At 46.0% G+C, this 19616-nt stretch overlaps 1 protein-coding gene across 1 annotated transcript in view; it reads right to left on the bottom strand.

Moving 5' to 3' along the window:
- Window positions 1-11224, bottom strand: part of LOC144511120 (zinc finger protein 541-like) — a 48903-nt gene extending 37679 nt beyond the window's left edge. Inside the window, exons 1-4 of the mRNA XM_078241097.1 lie at window positions 10918-11224; window positions 8096-8220; window positions 7116-7243; window positions 2103-3990 (exon numbers count right to left, since the gene is read on the bottom strand). Coding sequence (XP_078097223.1) covers window positions 2103-3990; window positions 7116-7243; window positions 8096-8220; window positions 10918-11224 — 2448 coding nt within the window. The remainder of the gene's footprint in view (window positions 1-2102; window positions 3991-7115; window positions 7244-8095; window positions 8221-10917) is intronic.
- Between the last annotated feature and the right edge of the window lie 8392 nt (window positions 11225-19616).

Genomic DNA, 19616 nt, shown 5'->3' with positions numbered 1-19616 from the left:
AGAAATGACCCTGGTAATTATAGACCGGTTAGTCTTACTTCGGTGGTTGGTAAATTGATGGAAAAGGTCCTTAGGGATGGGATTTACGACCATTTAGAAAGATGCGGATTAATCCGGGATAGTCAGCACGGATTCGTGAAGGGCAAGTCGTGCCTCACAAATTTGATAGAATTTTTTGAGGAGGTAACTCAGTGTGTTGATGAAGGTAGGGCAGTTGATGTCATATACATGGATTTTAGTAAGGCGTTTGATAAGGTCCCCCATGGTTGGCTTATGATGAAAGTAAGGAGGTGTGGGATAGAGGGAAAGTTGGCAGATTGGATAGGTAATTGGCTATCTGATCGAAGACAGAGGGTGGTGGTGGATGGAAAATTTTCGGACTGGAGGCAGGTTGCTAGCGGAGTGCCACAGGGATCAGTGCTTGGTCCTCTGCTCTTTGTGATTTTTATTAATGACTTAGAGGAGGGGGCTGAAGGGTGGGTCAGTAAATTTGCTGATGACACCAAGATTGGTGAAGTAGTGGATGAGGTGGAGGGCTGTTGTAGGCTGCAAAGAGACATAGATAGGATGCAAAGCTGGGCTGAAAAATGGCAAATGGAGTTTAACCCTGATAAATGTGAGGTGATTCATTTTGGTAGGACTAATTTAAATGTGGATTACAGGGTCAAAGGTAGGGTTCTGAAGACTGTGGAGGAACAGAGAGATCTTGGGGTCCATATCCATAGATCTCTAAAGGTTGCCACTCAAGTGGATACAGCTGTGAAGAAGGCCTATAGTGTGTTAGCTTTTATTAACAGGGGGTTGGAGTTTAAGAGCCGTGGGGTTATGCTGCAACTGTACAGGACCTTGGTGAGACCGCGTTTGGAGTATTGTGTGCAGTTCTGGTCACCTCACTATAAGAAGGATGTGGAAGCGCTGGAAAGAGTGCAGAGGAGATTTACCAGGATGCTGCCTGGTTTGGAGGGTAGGTCTTATGAGGAAAGGTTGAGGGAGCTAGGGCTGTTCTCTCTGGAGCGGAGGAGGCTGAGGGGAGACTTAATAGAGGTTTATAAAATGATGAAGGGGATAGATAGAGTGAGCGTTCAAAGACTATTTCCTCGGGTGGATGGAGCTATTACAAGGGGGCATAACTATAGGGTTCATGGTGGGAGATATAGGAAGGATATCAGAGGTGGGTTCTTTACGCAGAGAGTGGTTGGGGTGTGGAATGGACTGCCTGCAGTGATAGTGGAGTCAGACACTTTAGGAACATTTAAGCGGTTATTGGATAGGCACATGGAGCACACCAGGATGATAGGGAGTGGGATAGCTTGATCTTGGTTTCAGATAAAGCTCGGCACAACATCGTGGGCCGAAGGGCCTGTTCTGTGCTGTTCTATGTTCTATGGATATTTCTGCTCTCGTACTGGAAATACAGCTCCGAGGCCTGTGTACTGCGAATGGAGGATAAACACTGCACAGGGATTGTATGAGTACTATATAGATGAGGGGGCCAGTGCTACGGGCGGGATTTTATGGCCTCATTCGAGCGAGACCGGAAATTCCCACCCGAGGTCAACGGACATTCCCATTGTCGGCCCCCCGCCCACCACGGAATCGGAATTCCCGCAAATGTCTCACAGCGCACCAGCAGTGCAGTGGCACTCATGATGGGCACTGTGTCCAACGAAATTTCAGCCCGTATTTTCCACTGACTGAGTTAGCACAGCCACAAGTACTACAAAGCTTTCCCCTGTGGAAATGTGGTACATGCATTGCTCTGTGGGGTACTAAGCCACAGATCCTAGCTCCAGTTTCATCCCTGTGGTACATTAACTGATCTTATCCGGGACTATAGTTGGGAGCACCACAATTGTTCTGGATTAGGAAGAGGTTCCTGTTCCTGCTACAATCTTTGGAAGGATCAGGCTTGTACGTCCTCACAGTCAAAATGCCCGTCAACCTTCACTTACCCATGGAAAACTGAATTCTTGGGAGAAGGCACAGGAGAGAGTTACTGCCATCTGCAGAACTGCACCCTAGTAAGTCGGTACCTTCATGAGACGAGGGGAGAAAAAAAAAGGAAGAGAAAGAAAAGCCTATAGAGAAATTAAGTTAATTACCTGGACACTAGCATGAAAAGATGCTTTCTGAAGACAGCCTTCCATACTCCTCGTCAAAGAATTCTGAACAGAAAAGGAGTTCATGGCCACCTGACTAGGAGGTGCAGTGCAATTGGGATCTAACTTCTGTCGCTCCTTTCGCGAAACTGACACACTCTTACTGGATTTACCTGTGACAGTGTAATGCTTTATACACACATCTTTATTAGAGATTCTGCCTCTCTTGTTGCTGCAGGGTGGGAGTGACCAACCCTCCAGCTGCTCTGGCGGCGACTGGCTCGCAACAACTTCTTCTTCGCACACTGGCTGAGGAGGATGTTGCGCCTTGAACGGACTCTTCTTGGATTTCTTGTGACATTCTGAGACAACACCCCTTGGCGCAGGCTGCAAAGCCGGTCCCGTCTGCTGCTCCGTATTTTCTGTATCTTGCGGGTGGAAAGGCAGGATGTTCTTGGAGAGTTGGCACGGTTTGGTGGTTTGGAATTGTAAAAATGGAGGATTGGTTTCCTCTCTTAAGGAATGCTGGAAATCTTGCGCTAATTCTGAGGGATGATGCGACTGGGATCCATTATTCTGAATCTGGGACGGAATTTTCTGGGCAAGTACCTGCTGGGACTGGGTAACTAGCACCTGTGATTGACTTACCGAATTTTGGGATTGAGACAGGTTGTATTGAGTATCAGAGATCAGCTGGAGCATATGGTTTTGAAACTGGTCTTGATTCTGCATTGGGGAGGCCTCCCGCTCTCCCATGTAGACCTGTGTAAAGAGTGAGGTTGCTATCTGCTGTTGGTGTTGCAGAGAGTACTGTTCCTGCAGTATTTGGTGTTTCTGTTCAGGGAAGGCTTGCCATTGGTTCAAGTTAGCTTTGTAGCTCAAAAGTTGTCTGAAGACATTTCCACAAGCGTCGAATTCAGGCGCGGCTGAATTTTCACCCTGGGGCTTTGCAACAGAGGGTTTTGACTGAATATCTAAATTCTGCCTCGTAAATGCCTGGGCAAATGAGTCAAGCTTATGCAAAGCACCACTCGAAAAAGTGGCAGATACCTCCTCAGGGGGCTGGGAATTGGGGACAATATAAGAATAGCTTCCTTTGCTGCCACTGTAAGTTGCTAAGTTGTTGGTCCACACCAGATCTTGACTTGGTTGTTGTCTGGTGGAAACACTTTCATTTCTTGACAATGTATGATTGGTGCTCAAGGCTTGTGGCCAACTTGCTGGTCTTGAAGACTCCAAAGTATACTGTGCAGGCTGTGAGGGTCTACCAGGAATCACTGAATCCATAACGTAGGAATCGAGACTCTCTACACAAGAGACACCGGGGTCTGCTACAGAAAAATGAGAAGGGTTGACTCTGTTGTATGGATCAGACATGTTACAGTTTAAACCAGAAGAATGCTCTCTTTGCATTATGCTGTATTTGGCTTGTCGAACAGTGCCTGACCTTTCCGACAAACAAACGCTCGGACTAGTGAGCACACTTGCTGTAGCGTGAGTTTGTGTGGGATAGTGCAATGTGATTTTGCTTCCACTGGCTCCGGTTTCACAAGGTATTTTTTGGCTTAAGCTGCTTGTTAGGGGCCTCAGCAGTTCTCGGTGAGGCAGGGAAGATCTTTGAGAAAGAGGCTCAACTTGTGGCGTGGGCCTCTGCGCCATTCCCACTTCACACTGCAGGGTCTGAGTATGTCCACTCTGCAGGTACAGCATGCTCTCTGTTGAATCCACGTCTTTGGAGCTGCTGTCAGCAAAGGGTTCCCTCTGACAATACAAGCCATGCTGAACTTCATAATGACGGCGTAAGGATCGAGAGTCACAATAACTCTTGTCGCATCCATGCTCCATGCAAACATACGGTTTATTCTTTTGGTGCGTTAGCAAATGTCCAGATCTAAGGACAGAGAGCAGAATAAAATGTTTCACTAAGTTCACCTACTAATAAAATTTTGCTCCTAATGCTTGTTAAGTAATATGACAATGCTATTATTATCTCTCATGGAACAGACCTGTGTTAAGTATCATAAATAATCATTAGGCAGATGCTTGGAAAAAAATATCACATGCACACACTTATAATCTTGCCTCTCTTTGATGAAATTAGCATCCGGTTTTTCTGCTACCTTCCCTCATTCATTTGCCAAGCTCAACTTGACTATGAGAAAACCCGGCTGCCCCTTTGACCCCACTGCTGTTCATCCAACTTTTTGTGGATTTCAATTATGAGCCTGGCCAACATACAGCTTTGACCAGACTATCGCAAATAAATCTCGTGCGGTATTCCCATTGCCACTAGGAGGAGGGCACTGTGACCCTTTCACTGAGGGTTTGGGGTTGGCTTAAGATCGAGTAACTTAAACCTCCTTCCTACAGTTTATTTAAATTATCCACCAGTAAATGCTTACCACCTAAATACCAACAGCTCAGTTATTACCTCTTTTAACTTTGATTGATAATAGTTATTTTTAAAGGAGCAAGCCCAGTCTCAGTGACATTTCCCTCCATGTAACTTAACATTACTACATGCATCAGCAGTTAATTTAAAATCGGATATGGATGCAATACAGGCCATTTGGCCCATCTCTGTGAAAGATCTATCCAATTAGCTGCACTCTCCCTGCAGTGTTTTCAAACATTTATCCAATTCCCTTTTGTTATCTTGAGAACATGTCATTCACATACAAGTGTGGTATTACAGAAGAACCTCAAGTATGGACAGCTTTATTTTTAGGCCTAGAACCTGTTATTCCTGGAAGTAAGAAGTCTCCCAACACCAGGTTGAAGTCCAACAGGTTTAATTGGAATCATGAGCTTTCAGAGTGCTGCTCCTTCATTGGATGAGTGGAGAGTTACGTTTCACAAACACGGCATATATAGATAGACACAGACACAATTGCAAGATAATGATTGGAATGCGAGTCTTTACAGGTAATCAAGTCTTTAAAGGTACAGACAGTACGAGTGGAGAGAGGGATAATTGCAGGTTAAAATGGTGCGAATTGACTCAAGCCAGGACAGTTAGTAGGATTTTGCAAGCCCAGGTCAAATGGTGGGAGTTACATATAGTGTGACATGAACCCAAGATCCCGGTTGAGGCTGTCCTCATGTGTGCAGAGCTTGGCTATCAGTTTCTGCTCTGCGATTCTACGTTGCCGTGCCTCTTGAAGGCTGCCTTGGAGTCAACCATCATTTGACTTGGGCTTGCAAAATCCTACTAACTGTCCTGGCTTGAGGCAATTCGCACCTCTTTAACCCGTGATTATCCCTCTCTCCACTCGCACTGTCTGTACCTGTAAAGACTTGATTACCTGAAAAGACTCACATTCCAACCATTATCTTGCAACTGAGTCTGTGTCTATATAGGCTATGTTTGTGAAACCTACCTCTCCATTCACCTGATGAAGAGGCAACGCTCTGAAAGCTCGTGATTCCAAATAAACCTGTTGGACTTTAACCTGGTGTTATGAGACTTCTTACTGTGCCCACCCCAATCCAACACTGGCATCTCTACATCATTATTCCTGTTAGCTTTTAGTACCTAGGGAAGGCAATGGCCTAGTGGTATTATCGCTAGATTATTAATCCAGAAACTCAGCGAATGTTCTGGGGACCCGGGTTCGAATCCTACTACGGCAGATGGTGGAATTAGAATTCAATAAAAAAAATCTGGAATTGTCGTTTGGAGGAAATAATAACAATAAAAATCTGGAATTGTCGTTTGGAGGAAATAATAACAAATGGGATTACTATCTCAATGGAAACAAATTAAAACATGCTACCGTGCAAAGGGACCTGGGGGTCCTTGTGCATGAGACGCAAAAGCCCAGTCTGCAGGTACAACAGGTGATCAAGAAGGCAAATGGGATGTTGGCCTATATTGCGAAGGGGATAGAATATAAAAGCAGGGATGTCTTGATGCACCTGTACAGGGCATTGGTGAGGCCGCAGCTGGAATACTGTGTGCAGTATTGGTCCCCTTATATGAGGAAGGATATATTGGCATTGGAGGGAGTGCAGAGAAGGTTCACCAGGTTGATACCGGAGATGAGGGGTTTGGATTATGAGGAGAGGCTGAGGAGATTGGGTTTGTACTCGTTGGAGTTTAGAAGGATGAGGGGGGATCTTATGGAGACTTATAAGATAATGCGGGGGCTGGATAGGGTGGAGGCGGAGAGATTCTTTCCACTTAGTAAGGAAGTTAAAACTAGAGGACACAGCCTCAAAATAAAGGGGGGTCGGTTTAAGACAGAGTTGAGGAGGAACTTCTTCTCCCAGAGGGTGGTGAATCTCTGGAATTCTCTGCCCACTGAGGTGGTGGAGGCTACCTCGCTGAATATGTTTAAAGCGCGGATGGATGGATTCCTGAGCGGTAAGGGAATTAAGGGTTATGGGGATCAGGCGGGTAAGTGGTACTGATCCACGTCAGATCAGCCATGATCTTATTGAATGGCGGGGCAGGCTCGAGGGGCTAGATGGCCTACTCCTGCTCCTATTTCTTATGTTCTTATGTTCTTATTATGTTTGTCAGAAAAACCTGGTTCACTAATATTTTTTAGGAAAGGAAATCTGCTGTTAGGAAATGGCCTACATGTGACTCCAGAGCCACAGCAATGTGGTTGACTCTCAACCGTCCTCTGAAATGGCCTAGTGAGCCACTCAGTTCAAGGGAAACTAGGGATGGGCAATAAATGCTGGGCCCAGCCAGCGACGCCCATGCCCCATGGAAAATAAAAAAAACCATCCCTTTGAGTCTAGTGGTGTTTTTTGTTCTATGTTTCAGGCTATTTATCTCATGTGGCAGTTGGTGGGTGGTACCAGGGAGGCACTTTTACAAGATTGTAGACTGTTAACCACATGAACACTGAGAATGCCCAATTTCATCCCACAAACCCAACCCGCATCTGATTTGGGATGAATTTTTATAGAAACATAGCCTATTGTTTCATTCTGGGTGCAGAAGGGAAGTCTGTTTAAAAAAACAACTAACTCGAATTCCTGAGTTAAATAATGTTCACCTACAAGTGGTCCTGTCTCTTAAAGGCCTTATTGCAGATCCTGCAGACGTGCCGACGTTCATGACTGTGTGTTAGGTAGTGTTTGCTCAGGGCACTGGCACTGCTGAATGACTTTCCGCATTGGCTGCATTCCTAGACAATAAAGTACAGAAATTAACTGTCTATTATCGCTACAAATTCAATTCAATAAGCTTATAGTTTATGTATAAGTTTATTTACTAATTAGTCAAAAGTAGGTTTACATTAACACTGCAATGAAATTACTGTGAAAATCCCCTGGGCGCCGCACCCCCGGCACCCGTTCGGGTAACACTGAGGGAGAATTTAGCATGGAGTTAGTTACCATTAGTCTTTTGGATTGTGGGAGGAAACCGGAGCACCCGGAAGAAACCCACATAGACATAGATTGGGAAGGGTTAGCAGTGTGGAATGGATCATAGAATCCTGCAGTACGGAAGGAGGCCATTCGGCCCATCGAGTCTGCACCGACCACAATCCCACCCAGGCCCTATCCCCATAACCCCATGCATTTACCCTAGCTAGTCCCCCTGACACTAAGGGACGATTTAGCATGGCCAATCAACCTAATCTGCACATCTTTGGACTGTGGGAGGAAACCGGAGCACCCGGAGAAAACCCGCACAGACACGGGGAGAACGTGCAAACTCCACACAGACAATAACCCAAGGCGGGAATCGAACCCGGGTCCCTGGTGCTGCGAGGCAGCAGTGCTAACCACTCTGCCACCGTGCCATGTAAAATATTGACAGGTTTTAATATTGAAATTATGATTGATCTCCCTAATATATTCCATCATTACTGAACAAACTAGAACTCACTATTTTTGACAACATTTTTCGAGTTTTGTTTTAAATAGGGAGGTCAAGCTGTAGATTATACTGTAGATTATAAACAGCTGGATGCAGTTTACTTGAGGACTCTAAAACCAGACTGACTGGAAGAACAAACATGTGCGGTGCTAACCTGGAATGTTTGCTGAGGAGAATGCCTCGTGGAGAGACGCCTCCTCTTCTGCAGCCCTCCGTATTTCCCCTCACTTTTGCTTGCACCTTTCTCAGGGGTACTCATTTGAGGAAGAGGGCTAATACCTGTAAAATGTCGATAGGAAAAACCAGCAATGTTTCAGTTATATTTTTTGTTGTTTACAGACGGAATATGCATTTCAATTATAGATCAGAATATATGAGTTGGGCTGAGTGGCCAGCTTCTGCGCTGCATTTTCTATGCATTTGTAAGCCGTTTCTTGTGTCAAAAAGGTCCTTTATCAAGAGTGGACAGTGTGTACGCTCAATTGCCAAACAAGACCCATCAGGTTTGAACTTATTGCTCCCTTTACTCCAGCATAAATTGGGCAGGTGCTTTTTCAGTTGATGGGAGTCTCAATGCTCTCCAATCCTGTTAGTGCAGCCCTCTATGTTCTATTAAACCAGGGGTCCCAGGAGGTTGCTACATGCCTTTAACAGATCCTTCAATCTGAAGTGGCAGCCCAGCAACCTCTGACGCGTGGTTTTGAAGAGTGGCTTTCAGCGCCCCTCCAATTCTGAGCAGCCCCGATTTTAAATGCCACCAATGGAGGTCATGCCTTCAGCTGCCAAGGCCCCAAGCTCTGGCATTTCCTGCTTAAGCCTCTCGCCCTGACTCTATTCTTTTAAAACTCTCCTTAAAACCTACCTCTGACAAAGATTTTGGTCCCCTGTCCTAAATAACTGCGTGCTTTGGCATCAAATTTAGTTTAATAACACTTCCGTGAAGTGCCTCGGGACTTTTTAATGCATTAAAGTGTATATAAATTCAAGTTGTGTAGACATCAGGCGGGGGATAGAGTTGGGCTTCACTGTCATGTCAACCAATACAAAGAAAACCTGCTCACAATCGTATTTAGGCTGACACAGATGAGATGTCACAAGGTATTTCCCACTTGTGGAACTGAGCCCTAACCTTTAGAAGATGAGAGATAAATGGAGGGAAACAAAGAGTAATTAGTAACATAGGAAATGGGGGCAGCAGATCACTCAGCCCCTCGAGCCTGCTCCACCATTCAATTAGATCCCGGCTGATCTTCATCCTCACTGCTGTTTTCCCGTACTATCCCCATAACCCTTGCTGTCTCTGTGAAAGCGTTAACATCACAAATTATAAACATAAATCATCCACACGCAGATTTGGTTGTAGTTGCTAAACCCATGGAACATAGTCACAAAAAAATTCACACAGCATCTAAGCAGCAGTACTACAAACTACGTCACAAAATCTGCGTTAGCTGCTTTCATAGTGAAAGACACAAGTGGGAAAGGCAACATTTGCAGTGTCAGCATTCTGACAACAGGGACAATGAAAGGAACACCAGCCCAGCAGGAACCATCCAGGCAGGCAGACTGACTTACCTGTGCTAATGACCTACTTTGTGCACAGGGGGTAAAGTCTCGCTTACCCACCACGCTACCTTATGATTCCTGCCTTACTATTATCGAGAGCTTCCACAAGTAAGTCAATCAAAACTGCATTCAAGCATCTTCTAGACACTGGGAATGAATAAAGTGCATTCACTTTAGAATACTGAAGCGTCTGGCTGAGCAAGGCTAAATAGGGAGTGCAAAATAATACACAAAGTAGAATACAGTACATTTACAGTAGTACACAGAAGATTATTTCTTCTAGGAAGTGGCCAATGCAATCTGTTTACCACACGCTACATATGTTTGAACTGTCTTGTTAACTGGCCTTTTTGGTGTTAATTGGCCTTTTTGGTGTCAAGCCACATCTAAAGATAACCACGAAGCATCTACGACGTCACACTTTTCAATGTTATGGGGTACGCTTTCCTCGGGCATTCTCTGATCTCCTGCCATCATTTCAGCAGGACCCCGGGAAAAGCAGCATTAGTGGCTGCTTCTGCCAATTCTGAATGGTTTCTGCCTACAGTGAGAAAGGGAGATCATAAAACACTTGTGGAAATTCCAGGTGTTTAATTTCTTCCCCCAGTATTTCTGTCTGCTCTTCTGAAGGAACTGACTCTTGGTGAAGTACAGTTACAGCCCTCTGTGTGGGGCGAGGCAATGGAAGTTATCAGGTTATTCGACTGAGGTGGGAATCACCTGCAAGTTCTGATCCATCTTGCATGCAGCATTGACATAGTTTTTTCTAAGCTGCAATAAATTGGGAACTTTGGAGGATTTTCCATTTCCTATGGATGTTGAGACCAACTGTAAAGCCCACTGTTGCTCTGGTGAACTGATCACCAACAAGATATTGAGCCTGTCCATTAGGTAGCTCCTTTACCAAACAGGCCACGAAGGAATTCAATGCATAAATTTTAATTATTACTTAGAATCCATAAAATCCCTGCAGTGCAGAAGGAGGCCATGCGGCCCACCGAATCTGCACTGACCACAATCCCACCCAGGCCCTATCCCCGTAACCCTACATATTTACCCTGCGAACACTAGGGTCAATTTAGCATGGCTAATGAACCTAACTTGCACATCTTTGGGGTGTGGGAGGAAACCGGAGCACCCAGGGCAAACCCATGCAGACACGGTGAGAACGGGCAAACTCCACACAGACAGTGACCCAAGCCAGGAATCGAACCCGGGTCCCTGGCGCTGTGAGGCTGCAGTGCTAACCACTGTGCCACCGTGCCGCCCTATCAGAACTGTAAAAGTTTATGTTAGTGATTTTTGGCTGGGAATTTATTTTGAACCAACATGAAAACAAATTTATCCCAGCAGCAAAATAGTTACAATAGCACTGCTGCACTTAAAAGAAACACAAGTATATTCAAGTACCTAGCAACATGGGTGGAGAATCTGTGTCCGTGGAGTCACTGGGAATCTTTGGAGAGTCACATCCCTTATCTACAGTATACAGGGATAGATCTACATTGTCAGCAAATGGATCGCCAGGAATCTCTGCCGCCTCCAGGTTAGAATCAAGTTCCATACTTGTCATTCCTGCATAAATAATATCATCAGGGTCTGAGATGAAGTCTTGTCTCTGGATATTACTGGCAATGGGCAACTCACTGTCTGATAGCAAAGGCAGATGCATTTCAGTTTGGAGGGAGCTTTCATCGGTGAAGCTGTAGCAATCCATGGCTCCTGGTTTGGCAAAGTCTTTCTGCTTAATTAAACAGGAGGCAACTAATTTTCACACCATGAACCTGAGCAAAGACATCCTCTTCTTTGCTCCCTGCGTATTGCTGCAGCTTTAATAAAATACAAATATAAAAAAGTTTAGAGATAGATTTAATTGCCAGAAATCTGATAGGCCAATTATACACAATTAAGTTTCTAAGTTTTTTCCTCATAATGTACTTAACTTTTCTACTCAGGTTTCTACACATTGTTCCCCAGCCGTAATAAATCTTTAAAACAACTGTCAGTAGTTGCAAAGGGGAGAGAAAGCTGGGAGGGGTGTTGGGGAGGGTTGACTCACCTTCCGATTCCCTTTCTCCTGCTCAACAGGATTGCTCCCATTCTGCACCTCATTTTCACAGGAAGGACGGGTGATGTTTAGAACAGACTCGGTAAAGAGTTACAACTACAATCGTGCAGACAAACCCCAAAACTGTCAGCTTAGCGACTGCCAGAACCCTTTGTATTATCCAGCCTGGTACAGAGAATTTAGAATTGCGTGATCTGGGATTTTAAATTATTACAACCACGTGTGCCAAGTATCAACACTTATTGCTTATTTTTTATGATTAATTAAAATCCACAACAGCAGAATGCCTTAACTCTGAACAAAAAAAAAAGTGTTGGTATAATGCCAATCACATTTCGCTTCTAGGATCCTGGGTTTATTTTTTAAAAGGCTAAAAAAAACCTAATACTGCCCCAATGATGAGGTCCTGGTGTTGGCTCTGCCCTGGAACATGCAGCGCTGAGGTCAGGCAATGGGACACAATGGGGGAATGAAAAAAATCAAATCAATTTCCACTTTTATATTACCTTTACAGAGAAGTATTCAAAGATGCTTCATAAATATGATGCGGAGATGCCGGCGTTGAACTGGGATAGGCACAGTAAGTAGTCTCACAACACCAGGTTAAAGTCCAACAGGTTTATTTGGTAACACGAGCTTTCGGAGCACTGCTCCTTCATCAGGTGACTCACCAGATGAAGGAGCGTTGCTCCGAAAGCTTGTGCTACCAAATAAACCTGTTGGACTTTAACCTGGTGTCGTGAGACCACTTACTGCACCTACTTCATGAAGAGGCGTTGAGCAAGGGAGAGTTGAGAAGGGGACCTCCAAGGAAAAGCTCAGACAAAATGATGTGTTTTAACAAATGGAAAAAGAGTCACGGAGAAGTTTAGGAAAGGAGTTTAGGGAGAGGCCAAAGTAACTGGAGGCTCTGCAGCCAGAAGGAGCAAGAAGAACATTCAGAGAAAACTGGAGTAATGAGAACAATGCAAAGATTCCTTATTGTAAAATCATTTCCTCTTTCAACTGTGCTGGATACCGACAGTAGCTAGGAAAACAGAAAAGAAATCCAAAGCAGGGATGTTTTCTCTCTGGTGTCCTGGGACAGTATTTATTCCTCAAACAACACCACTAAAAAAAAATGTTTATCTGGTCATAATCTCACCGCTCTTTGAGAGAGATTTCTGTCCGCAAATTGGCTGCCACGTTTCCGTGCATCACAACCGTAACTGGCATCCAAAGTTACTTAATCGTCTGTAAAATCCTGAGACCAAGAAAGCACGATAGAAATGCAAGTTCTTTACAACCCATTAAGCAGAGATGAAAGTACAGCTGTAATTTTCAAAGTAAATGTTTACAATAGGGATCACAGAGCAAATATACAACCTTCAAACAGAACAGCTTGGGTGTAATTTTAACCTGAACCTCGCAAAGTGCGAAGGGCGGGGGGTAGTGGTATTGAAACCGCCAGCACCATCCACTGTATCGCTGGGAACACAGAAAGGACTTCAAGAGATAGCTCCCAACCCATCCCGCCAGCAACTTAACTTTTTAAAGATCAGGGTAAAGATCATTTTTAAAGGCCACCCCAGTGCACAGAAGTTCACTGTCCTCCCCACCCCCAAGCAACCCCACCTACCCCATACTGGCACCGCCTGGGCATCCCCACCCCCCCACACACACCACCTTTTACAGATGCACCATAGAAAGCATTCTTTCTGGTTGTATCACAGCTTGGTATGGGGCTCCTGCTCTGCCCAAGACCGTAAGAAACTGCAAAAGGTCATGAATGTAGCCCAATCCATCACGCAAACCAGCCTCCCATCCATTGACTCTGTCTACACTTCTCGCTGCCTCGGCAAAGCAGCCAGCATAATTAAGGATCCCCACACACCCCGGACATTCTCTCTTCCATCGGGAAAAAGATTCAAAAGTCTGAGGTCACGTACCAACCGACTCAAGAACAGCTTCTTCCCTGCTGCTGTCAGATTTTTGAATGGACCTACCTCGCACTAAGTTGATCTTTCGCTACAGCCTAGCTATGACTGTAACACTACATTCTGCACACTCCCATTTCCTTCTCTATGAACGGTATGCTTGGTCCGGATAGTGCGCAAGAAACAATACTTACATGTGACAATAATAAATCAAATCAAATACCCCCACCCAAGCAATACACTGACTTGCTCTCCTCTGGGAAGTTTTCCCACCAGGTGCATGCACATCAAGACAGACAAGTCATCATTGGTGCGGGTCTGCCCTCATGCCAACCTGTATGGTTTTTCTTACTTGGTGGGGGAGGATGGGAGTGATTTAGGCGTAGAGGCCTGATAATGATATGTAAACATGTTACAATGAACATCGGGATTCCCGTTACGTCAATGGTGGGGGAATGGGTACAATGGCACCCGGCTTTCATGTCAGTGTAAAATGCCATTTGGGCCTCTCGCAAGGTTTTCTGTTCCCGCTGCCAGAGCTGCCCAAAAGGAAATTCCACCCCCTCATCTTTCCTCCTTTGGGAATGTTCTGTTACACTGTCCTCAATTTTATTTGCTTTTTTGCTGAGCTATTCTTGAACGCTAAGTCACAAAGGACTTACACTAGAGGGTGCTCTTGCTTTCAGTCTGCGGCAATGCCTCGCATTAAGTGGTGGAAACGTCCGTGAAACCACTACTTAAATCAAAACTATTTACATCAGGCTTTCCCAAACTTTTCCAGCCGTGGGAATCCTCTGAACCTCCCAAATGTGCCCACGGAACTCAAGAAATAGGCTTATTGAATTGAAAAATTAAACCACAAGAAATGATTTTAATGCACAATAGATACAAAAATACAAAAACAAACTTAAGATGTTTCCTTGCCTTATACGCATACATTTCTTATCATTTAAAAGTTATTCAACAAATACTTCAAAGTCTTACCTTTTGTCATTTTTAATGGAACACCCACTCCCACACCCCATCAACCTCTCTCTCTCTCACCACAGTGACCCACTCCCACACCCCATCAACCTCTCTCATCACCACTCTAACCCACTCCCACACCCCATCAACCTCTCTCTCACCACACTGTAACCCACTCCCACACCCCATCAACCTCTCTCTCACCGCCAGTGTAATCCTCACCCACACCCCATCAACCTCTCTCTCTCACCACCACACTCTAACCCACTCCCACACCCCATCAACCTCTCTCATCACTACACTGTGACCCACTCCCACACCCCATCAACCTCTCTCTCTCACCACCACACTGTGACTCACTCCCACACCCCATCAACCTCTCTCTCACCACACTGTAACCCACTCCCACACCCCATCAACCTCTCTCTCACCACACTAACCCACTCCCACACCCCATCAACCTCTCTCATCACTACACTGTGACCCACTCCCACACCCCATCAACCTCTCTCTCTCACCACCACACTGTGACTCACTCCCACACCCCATCAACCTCTCTCTCTCACCATCACACTGTGACTCACTCCCACACCCCATCAACCTCTCTCTCTCACCACCACACTGTGACCCACTCCCACACCCCATCAACCTCTCTCTCACCGCCAGTGTAATCCTCACCCACACCCCATCAACCTCTCTCTCTCACCACCACACTCTAACCCACTCCCACACCCCATCAACCTCTCTCTCACCGCCAGTGTAATCCTCACCCACACCCCATCAACCTCTCTCTCTCTCACCACACTGTAACCCACTCCCACACCCCATCAACCTCTCTCATCACTACACTGTGACCCACTCCCACACCCCATCAACCTCTCTCTCTCACCACACTGTGACTCACTCCCACACCCCATCAACCTCTCTCTCACCACATTGTAACCCACTCCCACACCCCATCAACCTCTCTCTCTCACCACACTGTGACTCACTCCCACACCCCATCAACCTCTCTCTCACCACACTGTAACCCACTCCCACACCCCATCAACCTCTCTCATCACTACACTGTGACTCACTCCCACACCCCATCAACCTCTCTCATCACTACACTGTAACCCACTCCCACACCCCATCAACCTCTCTCTCACCACTGTAACCCACTCCCACACCCCATCAACCTCTCTCTCACCACTGTGACCCACTCCCACACCCCATCAACCTCTCTCTCACCGCCAGTGTAATCTTCACCCACACCCCATCAACCTCTCTCCCTCACCACCACACTGTGACCCACTCCCACACCCCATCAACCTCTCTCTCACCACTCTAACCCACTCCCACACCCCATCAACCTCTCTCTCACCACACTGTGACCCACTCCCACACCCCATCAACCACTCTCTCACCACCACACTGTTATCCTCACCCACACCTCTCAACATCCTCACCTTCGCCTCGGGACCTGCTGCCCCAGCTTTCACTCCTCTCAGGCTCCCGTGGCTTCGGCCCAGGCAACCGTGACCTCGACTCCTTTCGGGCCCCCATTGTCCCGGCTCCCCTCGGGAGTCTCAGGCCCCTGCGGCCTCAGCTTCTCTCGGCCACAAAGTCAACCAATCCCTAGCTAGCTTGAATCCTGGTAGCTTTCTCTTCGATTGAAATGTCTAGCCGGGCATTCTCTTCCAAAAAAGCCACCTGCGGCCCGGGCCCCACCGCCACGTCTTCCGCTGCTCTCGGGCCCCCATGGCCACAGGGTCTCTCGGGGTCCTCCCACATTGGGGCCGGACAAGGGTTCCACAGGATCCTATATCAAAGCAAGGCTTCCCATTTAAATAGATGGAGAAGCAGCAGATGCATTCCCAACCCGGGATTTTCAGTCCCAAAACATAAAATACACAATATTCATTGGTCAAAAATGAACACAACATAATTCACAAAGACAGTTAGCACTCATGATCAATAAGGTTACATGGGTACGATGGGTATAGAGGGATATGGGCCAAATGCGGGCAATTGGGATTAGCTTAGCTTATAAAAAAGGGTGGCATGGACAAGTTGGACAGAAGGGCCTGTTTCCATGCTGCAAATCTCCATGGCTCTATAAGGTAGTTTCCGGGTTTGGAGAATGCTTGAATGAACTGTTACCCCTTGTGCTTTTCTTGGTACAACTCCCTTTCAATCTCTCTGCTGACCTTTAATGATCCTTCCAGTTTGGAATATTTTCATTGCCCCCTCGTTCAGCTGGAAAGCTTTTGCCTTGTGTTGCAAAGCCAATTGCTTGCTTGGTGCTAATTCCTCCTCCTCTTCATCATCTTCTATGCGGAGTCTGCATGTTTCCTCCCACAGTCTGAAAGACATGCTGGTTAGGTGCATTGGCCGTGCTAAATTCTCCCTCAGTGTACCCGAACAGGCGCCAGAGTGTGGCGACTAGGGGACTTTCACAGTAACTTCATTGCAGTGTTAATGTAAGCCTTACTTGTGACACTAATAGATAAACTAATAAACTTTACCTGATAGAGCTTATTCTGGCTCAAGCTGCAGCAGCTCCTCATTGGCCGAACTCGAGCACCTTTTCAACATTATCTTGTCCTACTTCAGAAAATCCAACCTTGTTGCTCATAATCCCTCTCGCTTGCTGAACAAACTCAATTGACTCATTGAAGTAGCAGAGGTTGTGAGTGGCTTCAGGGAAGACCTTGTGCCATACACTGTTCATGGGTTGACTGTTTTACCTCTTAAGCATTTGAAATGTTATTAATCGGCTGAATAATGTTGTAGCCAATCCAGAACATACATACTGCTTTCCTTCACTGGTCCCCTCGATGAGCTCTGCACAGGTCCCACAGAATAGCAAGCCTTGCTAATATGCTTGATCCAACTACAGGTTAAGTGTTTTTAAGGGAGGAATTCTACACCAAAATCTTTGGCGAGGTCGTTGAGGTTCGAAGGATGATCTGGGACATTGTCCAAGAAGTAACAAAGCTTTATGAATGATGTTTCTCTGAGCACAATATTCTTGGCAGCTGGGCATAAAGGCGCTGAAAACCACTCATTAATCATGTCCATTGTCACCCAAGCTTTTTTATTTGACCTGCAAATTATAGCAAGATGGTACTCTTCACTGCTTGTGGGTTTTCTGCATGGTACATGAGCAGGAACTTGATCTTGAATCACTTTCTGCAACGCCACCCTTGTAACAAAGTCAACCAATCCTTCGCTAGCTTGAATCCTGGTACAGCTTTCTCTTCGATTGAGATGTCTTGCCGGGCATTTTCTTCCAAAAAAGACTTGCTGCGGTGTGAATATCTTCCTCATTACTGATGGCCTTGTACTCTGCAGGGTATTTACTGATTGCTTCACTATCCACACGTGCAGCTTCACCACTCATCTCGGTGTTGTGTAGATAATGCTGTTGTTTGCATCTATCAAACCAACCACGACTTGCGATAAAAGTTTTGGTGGTGGAACTCTCACCCAATTGCTGTTTCAGGTTGTTTTCTTGGATGAACAACATGTTGATGGACATGTTACTTTGACCCTGGACCTCAATACACACACTGACTAATTGCCCCATGTTTTCTACTAAGCTGCAGCTAGTGCAGGTGATCTTTGTGGCACTTACAGTAGAACTTTGCCCACCTGCACACATTCGTTAGTAGTAGCCCAAATGAACTCACTATGGCCGCTGCCTTCTCACCAGCCACCATCAATTCTAATTTATTTTCCAAAATAATGGTTTGCCTGTTCCTTCCGGGAGTAGTGGAGTCCTCGTCACTTAATGCATGTTTATTAGCCATTTTGCAGACTTTGCTTCATAACTTAATCCTGTAAAACACAACTAAAGCAACATCTTGGCCAATCTTACCAGTTGCCCATCTGCTGAAGTACTCCCAACTCAAACTAACCACAGCATCCATAGAATGTGGTGCACGTTGAATGCTGTCTCCAAGGATGGCCTCGAACTTTCCATGCACAGGCGTACAAACTTGCCTCTTTCTTGCCTTTAGAAGACCTCCCTGGACTTACCATTACCTCCTTGGGTATTACATCCTTGCTCCATTGGAGCAACACCTGTTGTTGTGTGTGGTGTGTGTGGTGCGGTCCTGCAATCAAACCAAAACCGTGCCAGTTTAGTCTCCACGGATGCTGCCAGTTGCTTCCTCATGCCATTTTTGAAGGTTTGCATCGCCCATTCTGCCAGGCCATTTGATGACGGGTGATAAGGTGCAGTTCAAACACATCAAATAGCATTGGAGAGCACAAAGTTCTGGCAATCACTACTAGTAAAGTCTGTGCTGTTATTGGAAACCAGGACTTCTGATATCCCGTGTATACTGAAGCTTTGTTGTAATTTCTTGATCGTGGCCTGGGAACGTTGTGGAACCCATGCGGTGTACCTCCAGCTACTTGGAATGTGCGTCCACCAAGATTCAGAACATGAAACCCATGAAGGGCCCTGCAAAATCCACGTGTACAACACACCCAAGGCCTGCCAGGCCACTCCCATGGGTGTAGGAAGGCTGAGGGTGAGAATTTTTGATTTTTCCTGGCACAGGTCACATTGCTTTACCAAGTCTGTGGTGTCAGGCATGAGCAGGCCACCAGACACAGTTCCTGGCCAGCATCTTTATTTTTGATACTCACGAATGACCATGTAGTTCCGTTAATGCTTGGCTCGCCGGTCCATCTGCCTCTCTTGACTCCTCTCCACCACTCGCCTGGTCTCTTCCAGTCTCAGTAAATTGAACTTTGTCCGTAACTGTCTTCCCAAAATCAATGTCGCCAGGGGGAACATTTTGTCGTTGCATGTGGTGTGTTTTGATACATATTTAAAAACTGGTTCACTCTTCGCCTCAACAACCGTTCCACCTTTGACGCCTCCAAGGAATGTTTTACCGACTGCACAAACTGCACCACTGGACCATTAGTCGCAGGATAATATGGCGCAGGCTTTACATGCAGTGCCATGTACTCTTCAAATTCCCGCAATACAAACTGCGGCCCATTGTCACTTACCACTTCCTCCAGGTAAGCAAACCTGGCGAACAAGTCCTCAAGCCTGCCCAGGGTCACCTCCCTGGTATTTGTTTTCATGCATATCACCTCTGGCCACTATGCGTCCGCGGGGATGAGTAACATGTAGTTTTCTACTGGCCCAG

Source organism: Mustelus asterias, chromosome 24 (assembly GCF_964213995.1).
Source record: "Mustelus asterias chromosome 24, sMusAst1.hap1.1, whole genome shotgun sequence".
Lineage (NCBI taxonomy): Eukaryota > Metazoa > Chordata > Chondrichthyes > Carcharhiniformes > Triakidae > Mustelus > Mustelus asterias.
Note: the sequence above shows the minus strand (reverse complement) of the source record. Positions and strands in the feature narration are given on the sequence as shown.